The sequence below is a fragment of the Pristis pectinata genome, chromosome 32 (genome assembly GCF_009764475.1).
Source record: "Pristis pectinata isolate sPriPec2 chromosome 32, sPriPec2.1.pri, whole genome shotgun sequence".
NCBI classification, from domain to species: domain Eukaryota; kingdom Metazoa; phylum Chordata; class Chondrichthyes; order Rhinopristiformes; family Pristidae; genus Pristis; species Pristis pectinata.
This window is the reverse complement of record NC_067436.1, coordinates 6,941,289-6,962,751: the sequence shown is the minus strand read 5'-3', so window position 1 is coordinate 6,962,751 and position 21,463 is coordinate 6,941,289. Positions and strand designations below refer to the sequence as shown.

General features: G+C 41.5%; 1 protein-coding gene across 18 annotated transcripts in view; it reads right to left on the bottom strand.

Annotated features, from left to right (window-relative positions):
* Window positions 1-21,463, bottom strand: part of LOC127585359 (casein kinase I-like) — a 158,387-nt gene that overhangs the window by 93,321 nt on the left and 43,603 nt on the right. For 16 of the 18 annotated variants that reach the window (XR_007958504.1, XM_052042803.1, XM_052042792.1 and 13 more), the window contains 2 exons: window positions 5,302-5,342; window positions 262-331 (listed from right to left, as the gene is read on the bottom strand). Coding sequence is in view for 13 of the 18 variants with exons in the window: in XM_052042803.1 (XP_051898763.1) it covers window positions 262-331; window positions 5,302-5,342 (111 nt within the window). In the remaining 5 variants the exon portion in view is untranslated. Of the gene's footprint in view, window positions 1-261; window positions 332-5,301; window positions 5,343-5,944; window positions 6,045-6,955; window positions 7,072-21,463 lie in introns of those variants that run through there. The other 2 variants (XM_052042806.1, XM_052042810.1) reach the window with 2 other exon arrangements.

Genomic DNA, 21,463 nt, shown 5'->3' with positions numbered 1-21,463 from the left:
AGGATCTGATCTCTCATCTCTGCATTATTGAACCAGGCTTCCGGGTTACTAATCACTTGCCCACTGTGTGTCCACTACATCCCTGTAGTTCTAAGAAGTTGCACAGGCTTAAGATTTAAAAACAAACTAGTGTTTTTTTGGAAGGTCATTCAAGAATGCATTGTCTTTATCTGCTCATCCGATCACTTGCTAATGCATTTCACCACTGTTTATACCTTTAAAGAATGCACCAATATTTCCCTCCATGCAGTCTCACATTACCTGTGCTCCCGAGTTGTTTGTAAAACCTGTATTCTAAATGAAGCTGTGGCGCTCGTGACTTGATAGGTTCCTAAAACAAAACAAATGCAGCAGACATTATTGCAGGCTACCATAGATTTCCTTGTACACCATACGCTTGGTCCAGTGAGACCTACACAACAGCACAGAATCACGTGACAAAGATTCACAGGAATTAGGTTGGATTTTTTTCAGTTTTACCAATAATGAAAAAAAAATCACAAAGGACCCATTTAAAAAAGCATCCATTTACACTAATAAAACTGCGTTGGCGTTATGAACAAAAACCAGACACTGAAAGAACTCCGCGGATCAAGCAGCATCCATGAAGGCAAAAGGTGCAAGTCAATGTTTCAGTCAAGGCCCTGCATCAGGACTGAGAGGGAAGAGGAATGATTGGCAGTACGTAGCAGTACACAGGGGGTTGGGATAGAGGCTGGTAGGGGGAACCTGATGGGGAGGGGATGATTGGTAGATGGAAGCAAGTGGGGGAGGGATCGGGACTGAGGCTGGTAGATGGAACCAGACGGGGGACAAAGGGAGAAGAAAACCAGGTGGTCAGGTGAGTGTGTGTGTGGGAGGAGAGCAGGGGTGTGGGTTACCTGAAATTGGAAAATTCAATATTCATACTATTGGGTTCCAACATAGTCAAGGAGAATAGTCAAAAATAGTCAAGAAGGTTCTTCCAATTTGTGTTTGGCCTCTCCATAGCAATGAAGGCAGAAGACAGGGTGAAAGGTGAGGGCAAAGGGAACCCTATTGCTGTTCCGCCCGAGGGGAAACGGAAGTGCTATCAGAGCAGATGTACTTGAAGTGGAGGAAATGCGCGTGAGGGCTCCATCAACTATGGCAGAGGGGAAGCCACGTTTCCAGAAGGAAGATGACATTTCAGAAACTCTAGACTGGAAAGCCTCATCTTGAGAACAGATGTAGCGGAGATGAAAAAATTGAGAAAATGGGATAGCATCCTTACAGGAGGCAAGGTGGGAGAAGGTGTAGTCAAGGTAGCTGTGAGAGTTTATGGGTTAAAGAAGATGCAAGTCTATCTCCTGAGATGAAGACAGAGATCCAGAAAAGGAGAAGTGTCAGCGATGGTCCAAGTGAATTTGAGGACAGGGGGAAGGCGAAGGCAAAGGTGATGAAATACATGAGTTTTGCATAAGCAGCAGCACTGATGCAGGTGTCAATGTGGTGGAGAAAGAGCTGGAGGGGTGGGGGGTGGGGGTTCATTTACTGAATCCAGCTGTGGAAATTCTCCCCAAGACGGTTAAATATAACATTTTGATCATTACTTGTAGCTCATCTTAGCTGAGTAATATCTGATGGTTCAAACTAATTGGCTGCCGGGTGTCCACAATTTCTTTTATCACTTCATAATTTTGCTTTGCTGTTAATTCATTTTTAATGCTAGTTTATTTAAATTCCTTAAGTTTGAACATCTTGCTAGCGAATTTCTGAGTGGTTTATAAATTTCTCTCTCAATCTGTTATTGCAGCTTTGCCCCTTATTATTACTAATGGAACAGTGTTCCTCCCCTGGAGAACTAGCAGAATAATTAAAGGTTACTTTTAATGGTCAGAAGTAATATTGCAGTTGCATTTTGTACTAGTCAGTCATATATTGTCTCAGAAGTGTGGAAATTGTTACATTCTAATTATTATTAGGTTTTGTTAGTTTTAACATAAGAGTCAACGTTCCAACAAAAAACATGGATTAGGTTCACCTAACTAAGCAAATGAAGACACATAGAATGTATTCTCTCGCAATTTGCTGCCTGTGGTTATCCTTCATGTGAAGAGCAAGTTTAAACTATACTGCCATTTAACTTCAAAAGTTTTATTCTCCTTTTCACTTTCTCTCTTTAGAGTTGTAGAAAAGACTTTTTTTTCCCAGCTGTTGGTAGACTCCCAACATCTTGACAAGATGTCCAATGTTTATAATGATGCTTCAATGGATGTGTTGAAATGCATTAAACGTTAGTGTGTCACAGTCCCAGTCCCCTTCTCAATCAGACAAGACTGTTATTTATGAATAGTGCACTGGACTTGGCTCCTGATGTTGTACAACATCCAACCATTCAGAAGTCAAGCCTGATCAGCTTGCATCTCCAAGGAAGCAGTTTGTATGAGGTTACTGTATAGCCATATATTTTCTGTATTTTGGTGCTCAAGTAATAAACTTCCTTTGTGACAACACACTCAGGCCTGATCAATGAGAAAACAATTTTAAAGAGAACACCTTATATATTGATACTGATGTAGTGTTGAAAAGAACACAAGTGATACTGTTATAAGTGATTCTGCCTGGAGGGTACTAATTGGAACTAAGTGAAATTACTGGATTGTCCCTCAGGTTACCCAAGACTAGCATGTAACCAAGTAAAAGGGATTCATGAACTACCCTTTGAGTTATGAAAAGGGAACGACAATTAGTGGATTGCTCCTGGGTTACATGGTGTAGTCTGCAAGTATCTGCAGTCTGGGGAAGCCTGCAATAGTAGAAAATCCCCTTGCCTAGTCTGCATGTGTTTGCTCACGTGCAAGTAGGAGGAGGATGCTGAGAGGGGTTGGTGGGTGAAGGAGAAGATGAAGTCATCTGTAGGAAAAGAGATGAAAAGGCAATTAGGGGAGGGGGCTGGAAGAGTGGGGTGAGGTTGTTGAGGAAGGAGATCTGGACAAGTGTGTGTGCTTTTGTATCCAAGTGCACAGGTGAATGTGTGAAGGCGAGATTGTGTGTCTACCTAGGTCTGTGGACTAAGTCCATGCACCTTGAACCCCTTTCCACCAGACCACAACTTCATTCCGGCAATGCATCGGCCATCCCACATTTAAAGACTTTGTACACACGTATCCTCAGAACTGGAGTAGAAGCAAATTGTCTTTGACTCCCCCAAGGGACTGACAGACAAGGAAAAATTCCATGGCACTTTATGAAGAACAGAGTTGTCGGTTGCCTTTTGCTGATTATAAAAGATCAAACTGTGCTGTTAACTCAGCATTTCTCTCTCCACAGGTGCTGCCTGACCTGCAAGTACTTCAAACATTGTTTTCACTGCAGCATCTGCAATGTTTTGTATCTTACAGCTCCCATAATTTTTTTCCCTCTTTCTTCAACTGTTGTCAACCATCTCCTTCGACCTGCATCCCTTCCAGCCCAATCATCTGTGATTAGCAAGCTTTCACCACCTACTCGCAGCAGCTACGGCCACTACTGGTGTCGGTCTCCCTTGGTCTCCACGCTATCAGACATTCCCTCTGTTCTTCCCACTCCTGCCCATCCTCTGCAACATAAATCAGGTTTGATTCAAATTTTCCTCAGTTCTGAAGAAATGACATTGACCTAAAACATCGTCTGTTTCTCTCTCCACAGTCACTGGATGGCCTGCTGAGTGTTTCCTTTTTATTTTTGTTATCTTAGTTGAAGCTTCTGAACCCTTTCCTGAAAGACTGGGTACTAAATCTGTTCAGCTAATAACAGTGAGTGCACTTTGAAAATAATACCATGGCTGTGAAACTACCTTTTCCCTCATTTAAACATTTTCACTACATGGTCTTTCAGTGCATCTGTCTTCTAAGGGAAACTTGTCCCTTCTGACAAGGAGCCAACTGTCCAAAGCACTCCATAAGGACAATGCACAGCATTTTGATTCACCCCACAAAATAGGAAAGCAGATTATCATCAAGTAAAGGGAAAGGCTTTCTAACAACTCTTCTTTTAAAACAAGTGATTTAGAAGTTCTCTATGCCTTCTGTAACAAATCCTCAAGTACAGGGACTCCCCGAGTTACGAATCACCTGACTAACAGAAATTCAACTTTACGCAAATTCTCCCATACATTTTTTAAAGCATTTTTCAAGCTAATAATATGTTTCATGGCATTCATTATTGATTGAATAATTATATTCCATTAGTTTAATTATGGATGGTGTTAGGGTGGATATTCAAAGAAATTAAATTTTAGCAAGTGTGTGTAGAGCGATATTACTTGGGTTACTATAGAAAATGGATGTTTCTGATTTGTGGAGAAATTTGGCTTTCGGAGAGTTCTCAGGAAGGCAACCCTTACATAACCCGGGGACTGCCTGTAGTCACATTCAAAGACGATGCTACGTATAACTGACCTAACCACACGGCCAGCTAACTGCTCACACACCTGGTGGGGCAGCTAGAAGAACTAGTGCCTTGCAGCTCCAGTGACCCAGTTCAATCCTAACATCCGGTACTGTCTGGGTGGAGTTTGCATGTTCTCCCTGTAACCGTGCACATTTCCTTCAGGTGCTCTGGGTTCCTCCCACATCCCAAAGATATTCAGGTTGGTAGGTTAACTGTAAATCAGCCCCAGTGTGTAGGTGAGTGATAAAATCTGGGTGGAACTGACGGGGACAAGGGAAGAATAAAAGTGTGATTAGTGTAAATGGGTGCTTGATGGTTGGTGCAGACTTGGTGAGCCAAAGGGTGGGTCTCTGTGCTGTATGACTCTATAACAATAGAGAAGTGTTGATATCCTGCTCAAGAATGGCAATAACATTCACTACTTGGGCATGCCCTTGGCTGACTCTGCAGGAATTACGCAAAATGGTCAGGGTGCGAGATGAGTACAGCATAAACACATTCTTTCAGTGTGAGCCCACAGTGCTCCTTAACAGTCAGATATTGTACACTAGCAGAGAAAAGTAAATGCTGTAAAGAGACCACTGCAATTTTTTTACCAAATTTTTTTTTACAAAACTAAGACAGAAAGTTGTGGATTACCAAAAATAAGGATAAACACAAACAAGTTAAATACACATTTTTAAAATCATGGCAAATATCTTTAAGGTATTTCACTGCAGAGAGCACTTTGAAATGCAAAACACTACATTTTGACAGGATGCATTAATGAGATTACTAAACAAAAAACCCACGAGACCCCATGTTAACCTAACAGCAACATACAAATTAATTTAAATCCCCCAACTACCAATGTCTGCCTTGCACCATAAAATGCATCCCAAAATGTTCATTAGAGAAAAGTGCACTTACCAGTTTGATTGCTACATACTCATTCGTATAGAGATTTTTACCTGAAAGAAAAAAATTAAAAATTTTCAGATTCTTTTCAGATACACAAGACATACACTTCCCTACATTCAACTCAACCACAAAAAAGAGCTGATATATTAAAAAGAATGCAACTTAAAAAAAACCCAGTAAAACTAGTGCTCATCCCTAGGACAAGAGGGACTATTTTGTCTCATTGATATTGCCTGAATCTGCAACACAGAATTAGAAGCTTGTGGGTTCTAGCCCTAGTCAGCACTAGATAACAGATCCTATAAACCAGTACAGGACTGAGAGGATGCTGCATTACCATGATGTTAAGTCATGACACACATCCTTCCTTTATCTCGGGTCTAGCTGTTTGCTTTAAGTATAAAGATCCCTAGACCTCCTTTGAAACAAAAAAAAGTTGTGTCCTCAGTCAACAAATGAACCTTTCATACAAGCTACTGCTACAGTTGTGGCAGTTCTTTACACATCTATGGTGTACAAGGTATTCATGTTTGGGAACATGTGGACATGAATCATGAATGACTACTACTTTGACCTGAGGGGCATAATACCACAATGATGACATGCAAGGTGTCCGCGCATCGGTAAGATCAAGGGATCTAGCCAGAATAACCTGATTATTGTGATACAGCTGCGCAATCCACAAGAGGCATTAACTGGGATTCTAAGCTGTATCAGTTTTCCCGCAGACACAGAGGGGTTGGTGTGGGAGGAGGAAACATCACACCATTGGCATATCAGGATCTCTCCTAACTTGGGTGCAATGCTATTAAGGCAATGCAGAAGAATGTTACATCTGCACCTGACCTTTAAGTGCTTGATAGGCAATATGAAAGAAACTTTATCCTGCAGATTAATTCAAGCAGATTACAACTGCATGGTGAAAAAAAAAACCAGCAACCATTGTCCAGAGAAGTGATCTCTCAAAATAATTTAGAAAGTTGGACCTTCTGAACTTATTCGATCTTTTTTCTTTTATCACAAAAGCATGGAATCATTGTGAGATCCAATGATGCAGGACACTATCATAAACTAGAAATTAGCTCTCATCATTCCCATGATAATTTTATAATCTAATCTCTGCATTCTTCATAAAGGTTTATAAACTGATCAGTCCTTGAAAAATTTATGCGTGAAGCTTTCGTTGGTGTTTCGTCTCCCACTGAAACATCTTAAAGTCTGTTGAAAGGCATAATGGAGAAATCCCACTTCCAAAAGTCCTAACAGCAAAGCTGTGAGGGTCTTTAATGCATTTCTGAATGCAAAAAACACTTATAAGTAGTAAAAATGAAATCATTTAAAACTTTTCAAAACAATTAAAAACTAATAGCTAAAAGCATCAGAAGTCTAATAATTAACAACATTAAAGAAAACCAAAATTGCTTTTTGAAAAATGGAAAAGGAACTTGCCTTCCCTTTTCTATCCTTCTTTGCAACCCTACAATCCCCAGTCAATGGTGTTCCCTAGACCCAGAGCCAGGTCTAACCAGTGAAGCATATTGACAGATATGCCACCAAGCATTGTTTAGGAACCTCCAAACCTCTGCATTTCTGTGAAGGCTCTGGATTTGCTGCCACTTAAATGGGTACATGCTGGCACCCCTTTGGAAATCCTGACACTTACCAGCAAAATCCAGGCCAACATCATCACACAGAGAAAGATAAGATGAAATGGTAAGTCAAAAAAAAACTATAGCTGCTGGAAATCCAAAACAAAACCAAAACTTCTGGTAAAACTCAACAGGTCAGGCAGGATCTGCGGAAAGAGAAACAGTGAATGTTTCGGATCCGTGACCCTTTGTCAGACAAGGGCTGGCAGGCAACAGATGGAACCAGATGAGGAGGGCAATGATGGGCAGATGGAGCCCAGTCATGCTGTGCATGAATGAACAATACCGACAATGACAATATTAGTCTCAGTTACCCAGATTTGGTGTCAATGGGAGTGTGTCAGTTCTTGTTAAATCAAAAACTGCAATATTTAATTGATTTATGAACCAGTTAAGAGATAGCGTGTGTGTCCTGTGTGGGTTAGGAGGGGAAGAGGAGATGAGGGGGAAGAGCTCCTTTTCTTCTTTATAAGCTCTAGATGAATCAACAAAAAACTAAATTTCTATTTACCTTATCCAGAGAATTTGCAATATCCAAATCAATAAATAACTACAGATTCCTATTAACCCCATGTTACAGTACCCAGCTGAAAAAATTTAAGCAATTTTTTTAATTCATGAATGACAATAGAATTAAACAGTCTGACACCTTCAAATAGATATAAAATCCTCATGAGGGTCTTCAGTCATGCATCTAAAAGCATGACATTAACATGGGTTAGATAGAGGGGGATCCTTGCAATGTCCCAATAGGAGCATTAATCGAATAAAAGACAATTTCCAGAGCATAAACCAGCCTGCTGGAGAACTCAGCAGGTTAGGCAGCATCTGTGGAGGCAGCGGGACAGTTGACGTTTCAGGTTGAGACCCTGCACCAGAACTGAGAGTGTAGAGGGAAGATAGCCAGTATAAAGAGGTGAGAGGGAGGGGTGAGCTGGGATAGATGGAACCAGGGGAGGAAGGACATGATGGGCAGCTGGAATCAGGTGGTGGGGGTGAAGGAGGGGGGGTGGGGAAGGGTGGAGTTGGGAGGCAGCAGCTAGTAGGTGACATACGGAAACAGTTAAGAGAGGGGGAGGGGGGAGGCAGATGGAGCCAGGTTGGGGGGAATGGGAGGGTGGAGGCAGAGACACAGGCTGGAAGGCAATATGGAGTCATGACACCACCTATTCCATCTGATAGTCTACAACTTGACGGCATGAACACCGAATTTTCCAATTTCAGGTAACCCACACCCCCTTCTTTCTGCAGGGACCACACTCTTTCTGTGACTCCCTGGTTCGCTCTCCTTCTGATCCACCTATGTTCTCTCACCCCTTATTCTTTCCAAACCTTATCCCCTCTAGCCCCTTGTCATCCTGTCTTGATCCCCTCCCTCAACTGCTTCCATTTGCCAATCACGCACACACTTTACCTACTGGGTCTCCAATCCCCTCCCACTACTGGTTCCGTCTGCCCATCATCCCTCCCCAATCTGGTTCCACTAATAACCTCCTTTACTTCCAGCATCTGCGGACTCTTGTCACCACATCACTTTCCGGTCCCCATCTCCCCTTCCCCCCAGTCTAGCTCCATCTGCCCCCCCCCGTTTCTATACATCACTCACCCGCTGCTCTCTCCCAACTCCACCCCTCCCCATCCTCCCACCTGGCTCCAGCTGCCCATCATCTCCTTCCTCCCCTGGTTCCACCAATCCTCACCCCTCCTTCTCACCTCTCTATATTGGCCATCTTCCCTCTACACTCTCAGTTCTGATGCAGGGTCTTGACCTGAAACATTGACCTTCCCTCTGCCTCCACAGATGCTGCCAAAAATTCAGCCTAGGTGGTCTATGCTCCAAAAGCCTCCTTGCATTTTTCAAGAACTTTTTGCAAATTATTGATTCTGGAAATAATTATAAGTAGCTGAGACTGAAACAACATTTGTCCACGATTTCTATACTCTTTCTCGCCTACAGTCAATGACGTTATTGAATCTATGTATCTGCTGGATGCTGCTGAAGGAATGCATAATGGAAAATTTCTGCAGATGCATATCGTTAGACAATGTGAGATGACCATCAACAATTACAGCAGTCCGTATAGTCAATACCAGTACCTAGTATGCACAAAGTATATTGCAAACACTATAATGTACAGATAGAAAGCAATGCAAGGTAAAACCATTGAACAAAAACACACTGTAGTTCAGTTTTGCAATGCAATCCTCCTTTGAGTCTCATTACTTCACAAATATCAAAAGGACGATTACAACTTAAAGCCTTTTGTATCAAAATATTGCAATTGGAATCAATTAAATTGCACATGGCAGCATTTCATCAACCTTGAGCACATCATCAAGGTAACACTACCCTGCAATACTAACAAAGTGCTGCATTGTCAGAGGTCCAGTTTTAAATGAGGTTTGATTAGCCTGTGGTGGTGAATTTTAAACATCCATCCCATGGCCCTATAGACATTTAAAAAAACATGCCCCTGGCTATCCTTGCAAACAAGCCTCGACAAACCAGCACCAAATGGAAAAACGCTGGTCATTATTCATGGTTTGCGAGTTCTTGCTATGTTTTTCTTGTCAACATTAACTGCAATTAAACTAATTTATTGGTTGTAAAAGACTGCTTGGACTCTGAAGCCACAGGTTACTATTGAAATACAGGTTTTCACATTAACCATACCGAAAATGTTCTTTCACCCACTTCACTGTCAATTTGCTCATCTGACAGGACAAGCCATCATATCCCCACCCAAGATATGGATGAGTGTTTCTTTTTCAAATTTTACATCTATTTAGCTGATTTCACCATAAATGCTACTCAAATAAATCCTGCAGTGTCTAACATCCCACACGCAAAACATTGAGTCTCCAAGTTGGAAATTTATGTGGTTTAAAAAAAAGATTTAGATAAATTTTGGGGATTTTTTTTTGGAACAAGCTATCACAACATCATCAACATAGCAGGAGGAATCTTGCACAAAGCTCAAACCCTGTGGATCAGCTAGTTACATCACACAGATGGGGTGTGTGTGTGTGTGTGTGTGTGTGTGTGTGTGTGTGTGTGTGTGTGTGTGTGTGTGTGTGTGTGTGTGTGTGTGTGTGTGTGTGTGTGTGTGTGTGTGTGTGTGTGTGTGTGTGTGTGTGTGGCTAATGGTCTCTGACAATGCCAAAGCTTGGATTGCAACAGTCTTGCCAAGGATTTTGTTGCATTCAGGACATGACACCATTGTGCTCTTGCAACCCTGACATTATCATCGTGTCCAACTTCCTGACCCAAAGACATTAAGGAAAATTGAGAGGGAAATGAGACTTGCAAAAACAAGTCTGTGTGTGCAACATTCGAAATGGAAAAAACAGGCCACTCCACCGTAAAAGCCTTATTATTTTGAAGGCAATATCGTCAGACATTCATGAATATGCCATGAAGATCCCAGTAAGCATTAATGGGCTGTTAAATACACATTCAGCTGGTTTTCAAATATTTAAGTACACCAATCATTTACTTGAAGACAAAAGCACCTTTATCTCAAATGATATTCTGATCAACAGCCTGAATCAGTGTCACCTGCAATTTAGTAAAAGAACCTCCTGCTTGAACCTTAGCTATTTATGTTGTACAAAACCAAAGACAATTCATTTTGCACTGGTTTGACAGCTAGTCAAATAGCTGTTTTGCAACCACAGAATCAAATGCATGTAGATTTCAAATTACTGTACTTTTTCTTTGGAATAATGAGTAAAGACAACATATTCTGCTGCATCTTTAACTAAAACAAACTATTCTGAAGCCATCTGGATGTAATAAAGTGAGATCTGACACCAGCAATGCACATGAACTGATTGGAGAAGCTTGGGTTCAGTTGACTCAAGAGTTTTAGTGGTGGTGAGAACAATCAAATTCAAACTTTGGTAGGATGACTGGGAACTGGTGAACGCCTGCTTATCCAACCTAAATATTCAGAGCCAAGTGACAGAGTTCCTGGAGTCAAACTGCAGGGTGACCTTTAAAGCTGCACTGGTCGAAATTGTGTGGGCAAGATGCCCAATACCTCATGAGCTCCAGCACTTAATTAAATGGTAGATAAACACACCGAATAAAGACCTCTCCATTGCTGGACAAGTGAGAACTCCAGAAGTGACTAGAATTGGTCATTTAGAAGTGAAACCAGGAAACACCACTTCACACAAGTATCAAGGAATTGGATCAAAGGGAGATAGATTACCTTGACATAATTGAATGGTCAAGTAGGTTAGAGAGCCTGAACAGCCTAACCCTATGGCAATGTGTCTCTGAACATAATGCTGACTGATTAATTTCCTACAACATACCATAGAACAAGTGCCTTATAGCATATTTGGTGTGCCTTCACTTGGACAGATGGCAGTATCTGCAAACAGACTTACTTATGGATGGGCAGACCCCAAAGTCTCATCACTGAGGTGAACAACAACTCAAAGCTTGACCTTTCTTCCTAAGATCAGAAGGTTGACACACAGAGAAAGAATGAACAAAAGTAAGAGACCTAGTTTTGAGGCTTGGAAAACACATGGCCCAATGGATATGGGCTGAATGGGACTGGTTTGAAACTGCAGGCCAACCAATAAATATTGAAACAAGTCCGGCTTTTGCTATTATTAAAGAAAATACTGTAACAAGTACTGTGTCAAAGGGATCGGTGCTAGGACCTCAACTTTTTTACAATTTATACAATGGTTTGGACAAATGGAGCAAAGGTAAATTTATTCATGACCTGTCTGGCCCACGACCACTCAAATAACAGGAGGGAAAGTGAAGGTGGTATTGAAAGCCTTGAGATCATGCCTCAGGAGCACAGAGAGGCCCTGCATACAGCAGTTCACACCTGCATGCAACATGTCCTAGACAACTTTCAGACTTAGGCTGATAAATGGCAAGTAAAAATCGCACCACAAAAGGTAATGACCATCTCCAAGAGAGGAGCCCAACCACCTATCCTTGACATTCAATGGCAGTACTATCACCAGGTACATTTCTACCTACAAATCACGGGCCATCATTGATTAGAAACTCAACAGGACCCTGGTTCCTTTATGTCCCGGCCTTGGGAATGTTTGATGGTTCAGTGTAGAGGGAGCTTTGTATCCAACTCTTTTTCTTTGGTCTATACCCCCACGTCCCCATTGTGTTTTTGTTGTGTTTTCTTTCCAAAATAACTTTGTTTTAGAACATCAACCATAAAACTCTGCTGAGAATGACTCATTTCTTGGCATCCTGGGTCTTTCCACTATCTACAAGGTACAAGTCAAGGGGTTTGATGGAATACTCTCCATCTGCCTGAATGAATATGGCTCAAACAACTCTGAAGCTCAACAGCATCCAAGACAAAGCAACCTGCTTGATCGGCTCCCTATCAACCATCCTAAACATTAATCTCCTCCATCACCAGTACACACTGCACCCAGTGAGCATTATCTACAAGATGCACTGTAGTTATGCGGTTAGGTTATTCCAACAACACCTCCCAAACCTACAGTCCCCACCACCAAGGGGGACATGTTCATGGGGAACACCATCACCCGTCTGTTCCCCTCTAAATCACACAGCATTCCAACTTGGAAATACACTGCCATTCCTTCAATGACACTGGGTCTAAATCCTGGCATATCCAACCATAAATATTGTGGAAATACTTTCAGCAAATAGACTGCAGTAGTTCAAGGTGGTGGTTCATCACCACTTCAAGTGTAATTAGGAATGGCCTTGCTTATAATGCCCAGATCCTGAAAAATGAATAAATAGGAAATCTCTATCCGAGAGAGCAAGCACATGGCATTTTTTTTTGGGTTGTTAGCCAAAGCCACCCCGCTTCAAGCAGTGGAGCTTTTGACCCTTATGCCAAAGGAAAAGGCAGCTGATCTCCACACCAAGCCCCAGCAGCTAACGTCTAAATTTCAATACATAAACCACGAGCACAAGGCCATACCACAGAGCTGGATTTGTCCCAAAGCTTCAAATTATTCTCGCAACATCCTCAAATTACTGCAGCAATCATGCCCTTTGATAAACATCTAAAAGTGCTTTCTTACTTAATCTAGTTCACACAGAAGAGAGTGAATGATATGCCTACTTTTTGTTTTACTTCTCCAAATCATCATCTCGCCCACATGCCATTACTATTGCTGAATATTTCTAGGATACTGGTCATTTCAGCTCCAGTGAGTTAAATAAAAACACAGGAACATGGGTAGGGGGGTGTTGGGGGAGAGATATTTGTCCCTGGAGATTCACATTCCTCGTCAACAGCTGCCCTCCAATTGACAACCTGACCAAGGATTAAAAACTAAAATTGTGAGAGATTACAGTTGTGAACTCCTGGCATTATACATCAATGTTACAAAAATACCTCCATGTCATAACCTCATTCTACTTCTACACAATATGCTCAAATTATTGCCTGGCCCATCTTTTTGTGGTGTGATAACCACTATCTACACCAAGTCAGCAGCCGGGATGCCAAATGATTTTGATGCAGGCACTGCTTTGCCTCCTTGATCTCAGTCACACTGAGGCAAAATAATCTAGCCGAAGGCATCTGATGCCTGGTTTGATGTACACCACTTAACATACCCCATTGTCTCACATTTGGCTAACGCATACAAGAATGTCTCATGGTCATGTCAGTTTAAAACCACATCTCTTGAGCAGCCAGCCTCCTGCTGTGAGCCAGTAACCTGTGCTCCATAGACAGTACTGTTTGTTTGCAAAGCTGTCCTTTTAATTTAAAAACTGATCAGTGCTGGTACTTTGCATTTCAACAGGTTTGTTTTGAAGACTTGTTCTCATTTGTAATAATGCCTACTATCCACAAAATTCCATTACCCCTGATTAATCCATAATATTTGGGATTAACAAAAAGTGCTTTTATAAATGATATTACACCTTACAAACAGATTGGCAGCTACAACACAACCAAACATTTGGTCAGCTGTCACAACTAATATATTAAAATTCATGCTTAGTATTTAGAGGAACAGATGTTCAAACTTAGATTTTACATAGATGTGGTGACTTAAACTCAGTGCCATATTGAAATTGGTTTAAATTATTTGGAGAAACAGCAGCAAAGACTTCCAATGCATCTTCAGCAAGTTGTTGTCATCCAGTACTGAGCATCTAATGATCATCAAATCAGACATTGTACACAAGAACACTAGAAAATATTGCAGCAAGGCTAAACCAGCTAACCCTTCATGACTGCACCACCATTCAATATGATCATGACTGAGCTGTTCTGTGCTACTACCACACTGTCCTCATTTCCTTGATCTTTCAAAAATTTACCTCCCCTTTCAGTACCTCCACTGATCCAGCCTCCACATCCGTATGGGGAATTCCAGAGATTCACCACCCTCAGAGAAGAAATTCCTCAGTTTTACATTATATGACCGTCTCCCTTCATTCAAGACTCCCTCGCTAGTAGAAGCATCTCAACATCGACCCCGTCATGTACCTTTAAGATCCTGTATACTTCAATAAGATCGCCCCTCATTTTTTTTAAACTCCAAATAATACAGCTCTAACTTTTTTCTAGCCACTTGTGATAGGACAACACTCTCAGCCCAGTGATTAACCCACAATATCTTCAGCCCTGCCTCCAATGACAGTACATCCTTTCTTTAATAAGGGGACCAAAATTGCACAGTTCTCTAGGTGCACAGTACTCTCACCAGTGTCATGTACAATTGTTAATCTATTTCTAAACCCCAAACCCCTTGGCAATAAATACCAATTTGCTATTTGCCTTCCCAACTACTTGCTACACCTGCATGCTAACCTTTTGTGTTTCATGTACAAGAGCACCTGGATCCCTCTGTACTCATTTGCAATCTCTTCAATTTAGTTCTTCTTATCTTAGAAGATCTGTCTTTTGACTCCCCTTACCAAAATGACGACCTCACATTTTCCCCACATTAAATTCCAATTGCCAAGTTCCACCCACTCACTCAACCTATCTACATCCTGTGGCAGAGTCCAAATATCCTCGTCCAGGACAACTTCCCAGCTATTTTCAGGTCATCAGCAAACTCAGATACCTTGCCCTCTGTTCCCCTCCTCAAGTCATTATATAGATAGTAAAGAGTTGAGGGCCAAGGACTGATCCTTGGGGACACTCCACTAACTGCATCTTCCCAGCCTGAAATGGGCCCATTTAGGGATGTAGCTACCCATTTAGTATCGATGCAAGCTAATTGTTGGCTTTCACTGATATTACTTCCAAGAATATATTGGTTTCAGGCAACTCCAGATTGATCAGAGTTCAACCCAAGAACATGAAATTAGGTTGATGTCAGAATAGAACCGATTGTATTTCCCTTGTACTCCAATAAGTCTGAGGTGTTGCATTTTGGGAAGACAAATGAGGGTAGGACTTTCACAGTAGACGGCAGGACCCTGGGGAGCGCTGTAGAACAGAGGGACCCAGGAGTACAAGTACATGGTTCCCTGAAAGTGGCATCACAGGTAGACAGGGTGGTGGAGGTGGCTTTTGGCATGCTGGCCTCCATCAGTTGGGGCACTGAGTATAGAAGTGGGATGTTACGTTGCAGTTGTACAAGATGTTGGTGAGGTCGCATTTGGAATACTGTGTTCCGTTTTGGTCACCCTGCTATAGGAAAGATGCCATTAAGCTGGAAAGAGTGCAGAAAAGGATGTTGCCAAGACTAGAGGGACTGGGTTAGGGAGAAAGGTTGAACAGGTTGGGACTTTTGTCATTGAAGCACAAGAGAATGAGGGGTGATCTTATAGAGGCGTATAAAATCATGAGGGGGATAGATAGAGTGAATGTGCACACAGTCTGTTGCCCAGGGTTGGGGAATCAAGAACTAGAGGGCACAGGTTTAAAGTGAGAGGGGAGAGATTTAATAGGAACCTGAGGGGCAACTTTTTCACCCAGAGGGTGATCAGTATATGGAATAAGCTAGCAGAGTAAGTGGTTGAGGTAGGTACATTACCAAAATTGAAGAGGTGATTGGACAGGTAGATGGATAGGAAAGGTTTAGAGGGATATGGGCTAAACACAGGCAAATGGAACTAGCTTAGATGGGAATTTTGGTTGGCATGGGCCAGTTTCCGAAGGGCCTGTTTCCATGCTGTATGACTCTATGACAGTGGAACAATGGCTAATCACTCGTGCTTGATCATGCTAACACATTGGTGAACAGTGCCATTCAACATTAATAACAATCAAATGAGTGCAGAGCAATTACATCTACTACAACCATCATCTTTAAGGCAAGTAAGCTCATCAACAGTCCATTTATGGTACCACAATCAACTCTAATATACTCCAATGTCAATATACTGGTATTAAAAAAGTCGACACAACATCCTGAAGTCCTCGCCAATAAAGCTAGCCAACATGCACAGAAAACTGGTTCCAGAAGCCAGTATTGAAACACCATTAAGATACTGTAATCCACAGTACAATACAAGTCTCAATATTTTTTTATTAACCCAGCATATTACATCTGCACGTGCCAGTAATCAAACAGCAGCCAAATTACATTCCCAGTCACCTGCAACCAAAGTCTGTGGCTATTAGAACAGAGATTTTGTATAGCCAGAATAAACAAATGACTTTTTTCCTTCCTGAACTATCTATTCAGAGGGTGGCAGGTATATGGAATGAGCTGCCAAAGTGGTGGTAAAGGGAGGTATAATTACGACTTTTAGAAGACATTTGGACAGGTACATGGATAGGAAATGTTTAGCGGGTGATGGGGCAAATGGGATTTTTGCAGATAGGCACCTTGATCAGCGTGGATGAGTTGGGTCAAAGGACTTGCTTCCATGCTGTATAACTCTATGAATCGATTGGAGTCAGAGTAACACAGCACAGAAACACGCCCTTCAGCCCAACTCGTCCGAGCCAACCAAGGAGCCCCCCTAAGCTACTCCCACTTGCCCATGTTTTGCCCATCTCTCTCTAAACCTTTCCAATCCATGCACCTGTCCAAATGTCTTTGAATGTTGTTAATGTACCTGCCTCAACTACTTTCCCTGGCAGCTCGTTCAATATACTCACCACCTTCTGCCTGAAGAAATTGCGCCCCCAGGTCCCTTTCAAATCCATTTACCAAGTGAAGGCCCCAGAAAATAACTACAGTTCCTCATTTTTAAGTTACCAAAGTAATAAATAATGCCATCAAATTTTAGTTTCAAATTAAGTGCCATTATATTTGGGTTACTAACTTAAAATTATAGCCTTTAATCCCAGTTAATGGCACACCTAGCAAAGAAAACAAAGCTGTAGCTATGCTGTAAACTGCAACTCACTTTGCCTGCATACATCTTCGAAACCTCCTGGCATCTTCCTCCCTACTTACCCTCCTGCCAAGTTTTGTATCGGCAGTGAACTTGGAAATCGTGACAATAGGTCCCCTTGGCTAAATCACTGCCATGAACTGTGAATAGAGTGGCCAAGCAATGATCCCGACAGTACGCCAATAGTCAGAACCTGTCAAGCTGGAAAAACATGTTTACTCCCACTCTGCTTTTTTTTCTGTGAATCAATTCTTATCCATGCCAGCATCCCATGTGCTCTAACCTGTTCACCCATGTGACATGCTATTGAAAGCCTTCTGAAAATCCAAAAGTACCACCTCCACCAATCATTCCTTTATCTATTCTACTCATAACAAAGAACTCCAATAGATCCGTTAAACCAGATTTCCCTTTCATTAATCCATGTCAACTCTTCTCCATCCCATTGTTCTTTTCTAGGTGTTTTGTTGCACTCTGTTATAAATTCCAGCATTTCCCTACAAATAAAGTTAGCCTAACAGGTTTGTGGTTCCTCATCACTCTCTCCTTCCTTAAGGAGCACTCTTGAGTTGGTCACATACCGTGAACTGCTTCCATCCATCATGTCAAGGTCTGAATCAATCAGGTGCAAGTTCTGAAACCATCAAGTGAATGACATTTCATCTTAAGGTGGCATTTGCTTCCTTCCTCATTAAAATTAGCCTACTTCTCTGCTTCCACATCTATAACCATCCCAACTACAAAGAACAGTACCTACTACACATGGCTGAACTTGAAAATAATGCCTTTTAATTTTCTGAAGAAACACGGCTGCATGAAGGTAAATGTCTTCTTTCTTAAAAAGATTAGTGACAGATACTCATGTCCCATTCACTGCTCATCTACAAAAGTGGTCAAGGATACTGACATTTCACGTTTTCACACAAAACAATAAGTAATCTTGTATTATCATGGCCTTCATGCTTTCACTACAACAGTCACTAAAGTAGGACAGTTCTTGACTGGATGGAAGCCACTGAACAACCTACCATATTCTCTAGTTTCATCACCTCTTCACTGCCCTACAGCATCATGAACACCTCCAGAACTATCCAACCACCGGAAAACCACTCACTTCATAGAGCTCTCTGACAGCAGCCTGAACTCATTTTCCCGCAGTTTCTATTTAGATGCCTCTGTGGAAAAGTCATGGTTTAACATTCTGTGGGCTCACGGTGAGGTTTAAGTGGAATACACTAGACTTTAACAATTTTCCACAAAACACAACCCACTACCTCTGGGAGCTAACCATTTGTTGCTCAACTTCTAGGGTCTTTTCTTCGGTTCTGGCCACTGTGGCACCAGATTCAAGATACAGTCTGACGATACTGCAACCTCACTGAGTTAGCAATAGCATTAACGTTTTTTTTTAAAAAGTTGTTGCTCAGTAGTGACTGAGCAGCAACTTAAAAACCAAACCCGTGGTTTGAGGTATGTCCAACATTCCCAAATATCTTTCAGTCCGACTCCTACTGAGGTAAAGACCAATCGCTACCCGATTGTTCCATTCAGTGAGGAATACTTCCCTGCAGCTGTGACAGTTTACCCTGTATTCTGTTATTGGTTTTACCCTGTACTACCTCAATGCACTGTAATGAATTGATCTGTACAAACAGTATGCAAGACAAGTTTTTCACTGTACCTTGGTACAAGTGACAAATAATAAACCAATACCAATACCTTTAATATGTCTGCACCAAACTTGATCTGCTGTTGCCCTGACTACTTACAGATATTGTTTAGGACCTTCAGTAATCTATTGGTTATATCACCCAAACCCACTTCAAGTTTAGCACCATTGGCTAAATTGAGCAACTTGCTTCAACCTTAAGCATAGATCTACTCAGGTGCACCCAGTTCTTCAGTATTTGCTGTTTCCAAATCCTTAATTAATTCTGTTTCATCCAACCACTTTTTGATCTAAACTTTAAACAACAAGCAAATATGCATCAACAGAAGCTCAAAACAGCAATGTCAATACCTGCTATTTTCAAGGCAATATAATTTCCAACACTCCATTTCTTTGTAGTCTGGCATTTATATTGCATTTTTCAAGGTTTCCGGATGCCCTTGAGTACTCTGGAGATGGAACCAAATGTAATGGAGGAAATATAGTGGCCACTTAGGACTCTGCCACAAAAAGGAATGTGATCATGACCAAAGTAGGCATCTTAGTAATGTTGGTCATGGAGAAAAAATTGGCCGTGATATTGGGGAAGATCTCCTTTGCGGTTCTTCAGAGTATAACAGTATAATTTTTCATTCATCCAGCAAGACAGACAGGGCTCCAGTTTAATACTTCATCTAAATGACTACACTCTGATCACACCACTGTTCCCTCAGTGCAGCACCAGTGTGATAGCCTAGATTTTGTGCTCTTTACACCATAGCTACCTCATTATTGGAATGGAAATAAGAGATTGAAAATAGAAAAAATTCCACTGGTTCCCAAGAAGATGATAATGTTTCATCTGTCAAGCCTTTGTTGAAAATACTGCAGGAGAGGGCTTCAATTGATTTCGTAGAAAAAAGTTTCCAGTGATCCCTGCTGGAAGTGTAGAACGTGAACACTTGACAACAGTCCCTCCACAAACCTCCAAGGTGAAGTAGTCCATCGCTCACTTCAAAGGCTGATACACAATGGCAGTAACTAGGGGGCAATCAATGCACATGGAAGTTATAGCAACTTCAATCGATATCAAGGGGAGGAGCTGTCAACAAGGAGAAAATAATTCATTTGGATTTTTATATTACTCAGCTCTGCATGCAAGGCATCACAAGCTCGGGCACAATTTCACAACAGTTCTCATTCAATACACGAGAGAGTAAACGAAAGGTTGCAGTAAATTAGCATATTGCCCTTTCACCTCTGGATCACGGACTTAAGCTTATAATGGCAAGGATGATGTTTGTGCTTAGTGTAGATATCAATATCATGAGCAGGAACTGATTTTGATCTGGGTAATAGGCTTTCGCTCAATAGTACATCTTGCCTCAGACTCCGGCACCGCTCATCCAAGCTCCATACACAATAGCATAATGTAAGCTGCTGCTGCTGCTTCAATGAATCATGGAGCAAGTGCTGCAATGTCAGAGGCACTCTTATGGTTGAGACATTAAATCGCTGCACCTGATACTCTGCTTACACAGACTGTCCTGAGGTGACATAAAACGTCCAAGACCACTGTTATAGAAAGGACAGCAGAAATTACATGCATAAATAACCAAAGTCACAGGAATGAGTTGATTTTACAAAGGCCGCTAATACTGGTAACGGTATTCGAGACAAAGGGGGTAATTAGGTCATCACACTGTCAATTAAGCCTGGTGACTAGAGGGCTGCAACAGAGATTGAATTGAAGCACATAACTATCCTCCACTCCCTGTATTTCTCTGAAATTTCATATTGCTTCCATTCATTACTTCGCAATCAATGGTTGTCCTGTCTTTGGCTGGCAAGAGTTGTCAACAGACACTCCAAAAACATTCAGAAGCATTCTGGATTCTTAAGACATCGGGTACAGGTACAAGGGGCCAACTGATCTCTTTTATACTGTGTGATTCCCCATTTGAAAGTGAAATGCAAGTTACCCTAGTACCTTGGCCTACCATTGCCCTAGCTAGCACCACATTACTGTTTATGGTAACCTTGGCTCTTTTTCTCTTTTACGGACAGTGCCTACCCAGCCTCGCATAATTCTAGCATTTTCTGTTTGCAAGCCAAAATTTGAATCTATTATGTATTCTCTCCTGTAAAAATTGTTGTATTTTCTCTTTAGAAGCATAGAGAAATAAAAGGGGAATTAAATCATTTTTTTTAAATACATTGAAATTGCTACAAAGACAAACAAAAGCAGTGATTATTTATCTGCCTGGATACAGTGCTAGGAGCAGCCTGATTAATGTTACATCACAATAAGAGGCACAGCTCTGCATCTTTCCATTTCATACTACTTTCGACAACGCAAGGAAATGAAGGAATTCCCTGTTATCAGCAAATTTCAATTGTCGATTACATCACTCAAAGCTTGATTTTTCTTTGAACGCGTACACACTAGTTGGCCTCATGTTTTTCATTGGTTAGTGTCTCTGATTGAACACATTCTGATTAAAGTCAATCCTTTCCTTTCACCAGCCCTGTATCCTCTGCTTCATTTGGTCACATCCACGGCCGTTAACTCTGCAA